Source organism: Amblyomma mixtum, chromosome 10, assembly GCF_055824585.1.
Source record: "Amblyomma mixtum isolate Tamu chromosome 10, ASM5582458v1, whole genome shotgun sequence".
Lineage (NCBI taxonomy): Eukaryota > Metazoa > Arthropoda > Arachnida > Ixodida > Ixodidae > Amblyomma > Amblyomma mixtum.
Window position 1 is genome coordinate 98132149 of NC_143021.1, and position 8013 is coordinate 98140161.

At 53.0% G+C, this 8013-nt stretch overlaps 1 protein-coding gene across 1 annotated transcript in view; it reads right to left on the reverse strand.

Annotated features, from left to right (window-relative positions):
- LOC149326502 (uncharacterized) overlaps positions 1-6283 on the reverse strand; it is a 51780-nt gene extending 45497 nt beyond the window's left edge. The window contains exons 1-2 of the mRNA XM_089564596.1: positions 6196-6283; positions 2648-2811 (exon numbers count right to left, since the gene is read on the reverse strand). Coding sequence (XP_089420722.1) covers positions 2648-2811; positions 6196-6283 — 252 coding nt within the window. The remainder of the gene's footprint in view (positions 1-2647; positions 2812-6195) is intronic.
- Positions 6284-8013: the final 1730 nt, after the last annotated feature.

Consider the following 8013-nt stretch of genomic DNA (forward strand, 5'->3'; position numbering starts at 1 on the left):
CCTGCATCGCCTTTCTGCCATCCTTGCCGGCTTCCGCCGCGCTGGTCTTCAGCTGAACTCGAAGAAATGTACCTTCGGCCGCCGTGAGCTCAAGGTCCTTAGCCACTTGGTCGATTCTGCTGGGATCCAACCAGACCCCGACAAAGTACGCGCCGTGCGTTGATTTCCTACTCCACGCTCCTCCGGTGATGTGCGCAGCTTTCTCGGCCTATGTTCCTATTTCCGCCGGTTCATCCAAAACTTTGCGGAAATAGCCCGACCTCTTACCACGCTCCTCAAGAAGGACTCATCCCGTTCTCTTGGGGACCCCCCCAAGCTGACGCCTTCAGAGCCCTTATCAGTGCCCTCATTGCTCTACCTCTGTTGGCGCACTTTGATCCTTCATCCCCTACTGAACTTCGGACCGATGCGAGCGGCCATGGCATTGGTGCCCTACTTGCTCAGCGACAACGTAACAAGCTTCGCGTTATTGCGTACGCCAGCCGTCTTCTTTCTGTGTCAGAGTGCAACTATTCTATCACTGAGTGGGAATGCCTCGCCCTGGTTTGGGCTATTGCAAAATTCCGGCCTTACTTGTTTGGGCACCCTTTCTCTGTTATCACGGATCACCACGCCTTATGCTGGCTTTCTTCGCTCAAAGACCCTACTGGCCGGCTGGGGCGCTGGGCTCTTCGCCTTCAAGAGTACACATTTTGTGTCGTCCACAAGTCCGGCCGCTTGCACCAGGACGCGGATTGCTTGTCCCGTTACCCTGTCGATGAGCCTTCCTCCAACGAATGCGAGGCAGACGCCTGCGTTTTATCCATCTCGGCATTCAGCAAAATTGCGCAAGAACAGCGCTTGGATTTTTGGCTTCGTTCCCTCATCGACCGCCTCACTGCCAACCGCTGTTATGCGTCCCTCGCCCCGTTTGTGCTCCATGAGAACGTCCTCTACTGGCGCAATATGCTGCCTGACGGCGCTGACCTCTTGCTCGTGGTCCCTTAACACCAGCGCAGCAGCGTCCTTGAGCAGCTTCATGACGTTGCCACCGCCGGTCATCTTGGAGTCTCCCACACCTACGACAGCGTGCGCCGCCGCTTCTTTTGGCCCGGTCTATACCGTTCTGTCCGCCGTTATGTGGCCGCTTGCGAGCTGTGCCAACGACGGAAGACGCCCTCGGTTCTACCTCCCGGACACCTTCAGCCGATTCCCATCCCCGTAGACCCGTTTTCCCGTGTCGGCCTCGACCTGCTCGGCGCTTTCCCGGTGTCTGCTATGGGAAACAAATGGATCGCGGTCGCGACGGACTACTCCACGCGCTACGCTATTACTCGAGCGATCTCAACCAGCTGCGCAACTGATGTCGCTGACTTTCTCCTGCACGACGTGATACTCCACCACGGTGCTCCCCGTCACCTGCTCGCCGATCGCGGCCGCTGCTTTCTTTCCAAAGTGGTCGCCGAACTCCTCCGCTCCTGCTCCGTCCGTCATCAATTCGCCACGGCCTACCATCCGCAGACGAACAGCCTCACTGAACGTCTGAACCGTACCCTCACCAACATGATTTCCATGTACGTCTCCGACCATCACGGCGACTGGGATATTAGCCTCCCATTTGTTACATTCGACTACAATTCTACGCTTCACGATACAGCCGGTTTCTCCCCGCGATCCTTTGCTGCCCTTCGACAGTGTACTGCCCGCCACCGCCTCCACGAGTCCTTACGCTCGGGACGCCATCGCTCGCGCCGACGCTGCCCGTCTTGTCGCCCGCCAGCGGCTGTCGACCTCCCAAGTCAATCAGAAGCGACGTCATGACTGTCGCCGCCGTGAAGTCACCTACTCTCCTGGCTCCCTTGTGTTACTCTGGGTCCCTTTCCGCCTGTGGGCCTTTGTGAAACACTGCTCCCCCAATATAAATGCCCTTATCGGGTCGTACGTCCGGTGACCACGGTGACGTACGAGATCACCCCGCTACATCCGCCATCCCCGGCCGCTGCACCCCGCACCGACATCGTCCATGTGTCCCGCCTCAAACCTTACAACTCGCCGTCTAGCTGGCCTGTGTAGTGCGCACCGGGACGGTGCTTTTGCCGCCAGGGGGGGGGGGGGGGGGTCATGGTACGGACGCTGGGAGGATGACGAAGTGGTTTGTAACGAATTCGACGCTGAGGTGCGCGCTTGTGTGCTGAAAGACTACTCCAAGCCGTCGGTTCCTTGCGGAGCAGGTTACCTCTGCTGTTTCTACTGCTGCTTCTAGCCGCCACGTATCAATATTGCTAGCAGCTCTACGTCGAGGGTGCTGTAGCGGCGATCAGGGGGCGCAAGCTTCTTGGAAAGGCGATTGGCTGCCAAACAATAGCGACGAACAGCTGCAAGACCACGCCGACAGTAGTATCGGATGCGCCAACCGTGACAGACGTGGGCGCGTCGCATTTAGGATGAACCAGGATTGTCGCGCCGGCAGTGGCTGCTTTGATGCCGCTGAATGCGCGGTCAGCGCCATCAGTCCAAGCATCATGAGCGGTCGGCTTCCAGTGGCCCGAGAGAAGGTCGTGAAGAGGCTGCAGTACTGCGGCGAAGCGAAGAATGAAGCCCCGATTATAGTTGGCGAGGCCAAGAATTTCGTGCAGTTGCCGGGTGGTAGTTGGCCGGGGAAACTTACTGATGGTGGTGACATGGGCCGGTAAGGGCGAATGCCATGGGCGTTGACGCGATGGCCGAGAAAGGCCAACTCTGCAACGCCGAACTCGCTTTTCGGTCCGTTGACCACAAGACCAAAGCGGCTGAGTCTAGCGAGCACTTGAGGCAGGTAGAGCTTGTGGGCCTCTGCCGTAGGGCTCAAGGCGAAAGTGTCGTGAATATAGGCAAAGCAGCACGTCAAACAGCGTAGGACTTGGTAGACAAAGCGCTGAAAAGTCTGGGCCGCATTGTGACGGCCACAATGTATCTTCATATATTCAAACATGCCAACAGGTGTAATAATGGCGGTATTCGGGGCGCCCAAGAGGGCTGCACAGGAATCTGGTGGTATGCCTCACATGATGGACTCTCCTTTGCATTTCGCGGCTACCTTACGAAGTTTGCACTTTCTTTCTTGCATTTCGGCACCTGCTGCTATTGTCGAAGCATAACTGTTAGATTAATCAGTCAGCATGCAACACAGCGATGGAGACAATCTTTGACAGAGCTTGCGCAATGACTGCCTGCTACAGTGAAAGAAATCGCGAAGTTATTGGCTGACTGTAACCTTCGCGCAGTTGTTCGTGCACTCCTATACACCCCTAGAGCGTGTGGTGGAGCGGTCGTGGTCGCAGAGGGCATGCCTCGACTCAGCGTGGAAAGCTCAGCAGAAACCAGCTACGAATTCACAAGCAGGAGTGATCGTTTGCGGACAAGCTTTCGCCGGTCGCAAGCTAGAGAATGGGTCGGAGCCAAAGTTTCACAAACAAAAGATATAAGAGACGGTACAGAGGATTTTATAATAACTCGTAATAACGCATACAAAGCGACCTACTGTGCAATGCAACGCATGCAATGTAGCACAAGAAATACTACAAGGCAACAGAGGGCCTTGCACCTAAAGTTCATTAATTCCGGAAGGAGACAAGCAAAAAAAAAACGTTACAGATCACCGCGACGACCCGCATTGGAAGAATACGAAAGCACTAACGCCTCCTCGGCACTCGTCGCCTCTCTTTACCTGTTTCTTTTATTGTATTTGACCCTGTTTGCCGCTCTTTGGCACTATTTGCCTCTCTGTGCCCCCTTTGCTTCTCTGTGATGCCCTTTGCCCCTCTTTGATTCTCTTTCCTCTCCTTACCTCTCTTTCTTTCTAGTTTTCACTCTTTGTCCGGCGTGCTATGTTGCGTTCTTCCGCATTGTTACAACCCCAACCGGCCCCTCTTCGACCTCCGGCGCTTCCGCACAAAAAATTTTAATATTGCAGTCATCAAAGATACATTGATACTGTTGCATTTCTTTATTTTCCTGACTGATGAATGGTGATTCTCTGCTCCTTCACGCGGCTAGTTCTTCAACGTTGCGAGGCAACTCAGTGTAATCCATATCCTCTTCTGTCACCGTGATGTCGCCATCCTACGGGTAAAGGTCCGCTGACCGTAAACAATCTGTGTTTTGGAATTTCGGATCCATAGACACGAAAGCATTTTTGGGATCGCCGAAGTAGCATCCCACTTAAGTGATGTCTGAGGACGCAGACTTCTAGCACATGACGAGACAACGCCTACATAAGCACATAATCACAGCGTCATCCAACGCACAAACACAGCGCGCGCGCACCTGCGATGAGAGTGCGACTGGCCTACGAGAGGCGCGCATAACGGAGGGGCCGTATACTAAATTGAAGCACGTTTTTTGGATTTTGCCGTCGCTTCGCGCATCCGACGTCACGGTAAATTGGTTTTTTAGGAAAGGAAATGGCGCAGTATCTGTCTCAATATCTTGGCGGACACCTGAACCACGCCGAAAAGAAGGGAGGAAGGTGGGAGCGAAAGAAGAAAGAGAGAAAGAGGTGCCGTAGTGGATGGCGGTGGTGAAAAAAATTTATCGTGCAATAAATTTTTACAGAGAGGTGATTGGGGTATGCTCTATTGGCCCTTTCCCCTAAAAATACTAGGTGGAGCCCCTATTCCGGGCCCCATTGGCAAGCAATGCCGCCCGCGTTCGGTGAACCAAGGCCTTTTGGGTCTTTAGGTCCTGACAGCCGAGCAGGGCCGCCTCCCAGTCCTCTCTGATGGGGTTGGGGGGGGGGGGGATAGGTGGGTTTGATTGACACGCCCAAACCATGTGGAAGGTGTCAGCCACCTCCCCACAGAACTGGCATGTGCCATCAAAGGATGTGTTGAAATGTTTAAGTACCGCCGGGCACAGAACAGTGTTAGTGAGAATTTTGATGAGGAGACGCTCGTCAGCGCGATTCAGCCCCTTACAAGGGGCCGGGTAGTGCCGGTGCTCTTCCTTGTAGTAATCGGTGATGTGTTTGAATGTAAAAGCCAGACTGTCTGATTGGGAGTAGGCTTCCAAGGACAGGGAGATAGCCCGGGGAGAGAGTGCGCGTGCGGCCTGATCGGCATGATCGTTTTCGTGGAGTCCCTGGTGACCGGGGACCCAAATCAGGCTACGTGGAGTTGAATCTTCGCATCGGCAGCTATATTCTAGTATGCGCTAGACAAGCGGGGGAGCCCAGCCCAACTCATAGTTCCGACAGGCCTCTCGCGAGTCGGTGATGATGTGTTTCGACTTTTGAGTAGTGAGAGCCAGAGCAATGGCAATCTCCTCCGTGTGTGTTGCGCTGTAGGCTTTGAAAGTGAGCCCGTTAACTGTGCTTGTGTTGTGTACGACTGCGGCCATGTACCACACCACGGTGTACCACCCCCCGTGGTGTGGGCGGGCAAAATCCACGTAATACACATGTTGTTGGTTACCATAGTATCGCGCCAACGCTTCCGCGCGCGCCTGGCGACGACAGTTATTGTCTTCTCTGGACATATTGCGGGGAAGGGGTCGGACCCGGATCGGACTCCCGGATCGGTCCTGAGGGGAAACAGATGCAAAGCGTAGTTGTGTCCCGAGAGGAGGGACGTATGTGCAAAAATTCTGATTTAGATGGGGCCTACTGGAGACCGCAGTAGGCTGCGTAGTCGTCGACTAGGGTCGCCGCTGCTTGGAGGCAGGATTCCATGTGGCCCAGGTTACTTTGCGTGGCCTAGATTGTAATGTCATCCGCATAGAGAGCGTGATGTATCCCGGGCAAAGAGGACAATTTGGAGGGAAGATGAAACATTGCCAAATTGAAGAGGAGGGGAGACAGGACCGCGCCTTGAGGTGTTCCCCTCGAGCCGATGGTGTATGGCCCGTGTTCCGCATCTTGTATGCGTATGTAGGCTTGACGGTCTGTAAGAAAATGTTTTATGAAGTTGATTGTTTTGTGGCCACAGTTGGTGTTACTGAGGTGGTCCAGGATTACTTCGTGTTTGACGTTGTCGAATGCGCCTTTAAGATCCAAGGCCAGGACCACCTTGTCGTTGTGGGGACATTCGACAGGATCTAAGATGTAGTGGAGGTCTCTGGAATAATTTCGACCACCTGGAGATCTTTGACGTGCACTGACATCGCACAGCACATGGGCGCCTCTTGCGTTTCGCCTCCATCGAAACGCGGTCACGGTGACTCAATTTTAAGGAGACGCACGTGACATCATTCGTCCCCATGGCAACACATTGGCGCGGCGGGCGCTCTCCTCCGGCGTCACGGTGACTTCATATAAATGGTCGGTCATGGCGTCACAACATGATGTCGCACGTCGAATAGTAACCACGCTCATTATTCCTCTCAACAATTCCGCATTTCGCTCTAACTTTTTATTTCCTTTTTGCGTGTTAATTACTTTATCCACATAATTATCGTAATTATCATAGGCTTTAGTTAAAGATCGATTTAAGTACTCAGATTATACCTTCTTTTATCTCAAACATTTTGCTTTCTGAAATTTGGCGCCATAGTTGCTTTCCGTCTACTTGCTATGTTCCCGTCCAGCCTAATGAACTATTCACTGATTTTCGCTCATAATTAACCAAATAATCTATATCAATCAAACTTTTTGTTCGATTATCACTCATCAAATACATTTCAATTAACTTCAAAGCTTATTTTGCCCCGCCGCGGTGGCTCAGTGGCTGCTGACCCGAAAGACGCGTGTTCGATCCCGGCCGCGGCGGCTGAATCTCGATGAAGGCGAAATTCTAGAGGCCCGTGTACTCTGCGATGTCAGCGCATGTTAAAGAACCCCAGGTTGTCGAAATTTCCGGAGCCCGTCACGACGGCGTCCCTTATAACCTGAGTTCCTTTGGGACGTTAAACCTGAATAAACCAAACCAATCAATGCTTATTTTCAGTCCTTTTCCTATTTTTTAGCTATTTTACCGGCCAGGGCAGTTTTCCCGGGCATTCTATATTGACGGCTGCGCTATTTCGACGGTCTGTCGACATTGTTGGCTCTAATCAATTACCTAATCATCCTATGCACATCAAAAATTTTGCGCATCATGCCCACACGCTCCTCTATCTAATGGAACTATTCGCGTGATCCTACCTAAACTGAGAACGACACAACTACCGCCGACACGTTTTCCTGACATGACCTCACCGAAATAGCCTAGTAATGATTTAGCATTAAAAACACGAGTTGTTCACTGGACACTGCGAGAGTACAGCGACAGGAGGGTCACAACGGATCCGTCCCGAAGACTAGGGTACGCTTCATTGCTGGTTCGTGGCTGGGCGAGTGTTGACCCGTTAGTAGTGCGGGCGCGCTTCTCCGAAGCTTAAAATGCGCCTGGAACCGGCAAAGTGCGCTCGACGTGCCCTTCGTATTTAGGCGCGTGCCGCGACTGTTCGTTATTCTGAGGCAAGATTGGTGCGCGCATATACACAGATACCCTGTACGATTTCACTCATCCTTACGCCTGCCCCATGTGGCCATTGGTCAAACGTGGAGTCTGTTCCGGAAGATTCAAGTTTCTTTTTTAGAGCGCCTCTCTTAGGCGCCCGGTTCTGTGTTTCGCGGCGTCCCTTTCGCCGTTGTCCTTTGTAACCAGCAGTGAAAGCAATGGAGCGGGAGCTTGGAAAGGAGAGGGTAAAAGCGCAACATCCTCCCCCCCAGCCACTGGCGTGGCGGTGGCAGGCGCAGCTGTGCATAGCAACCGTGACATCACCGTGAATGAGACGCATGGCTCCGAAGCGGCCCAGTAATTCCGCGCCGAGCGGTTGGGAGAAGCGGCAGTTTGTTCACCAGAAGGCTTTCGACAAGCACAGTTAAGAATTTCCAAAGTGTTTTCGCTATTTTTTTGAGGAAAGGGAATGCGCAGTATGTGTCTCCCACAGCGGCGAAACCAATAGAAAGCAGAGGGTAAAATTCGTAAATTAGTTTTGAAGAAAGGAAAACAAAAATAGCGCAGGTACAGAACAAGGACAAGCAAGGACACACACGCGCGCTATGTTGCTTTTCCT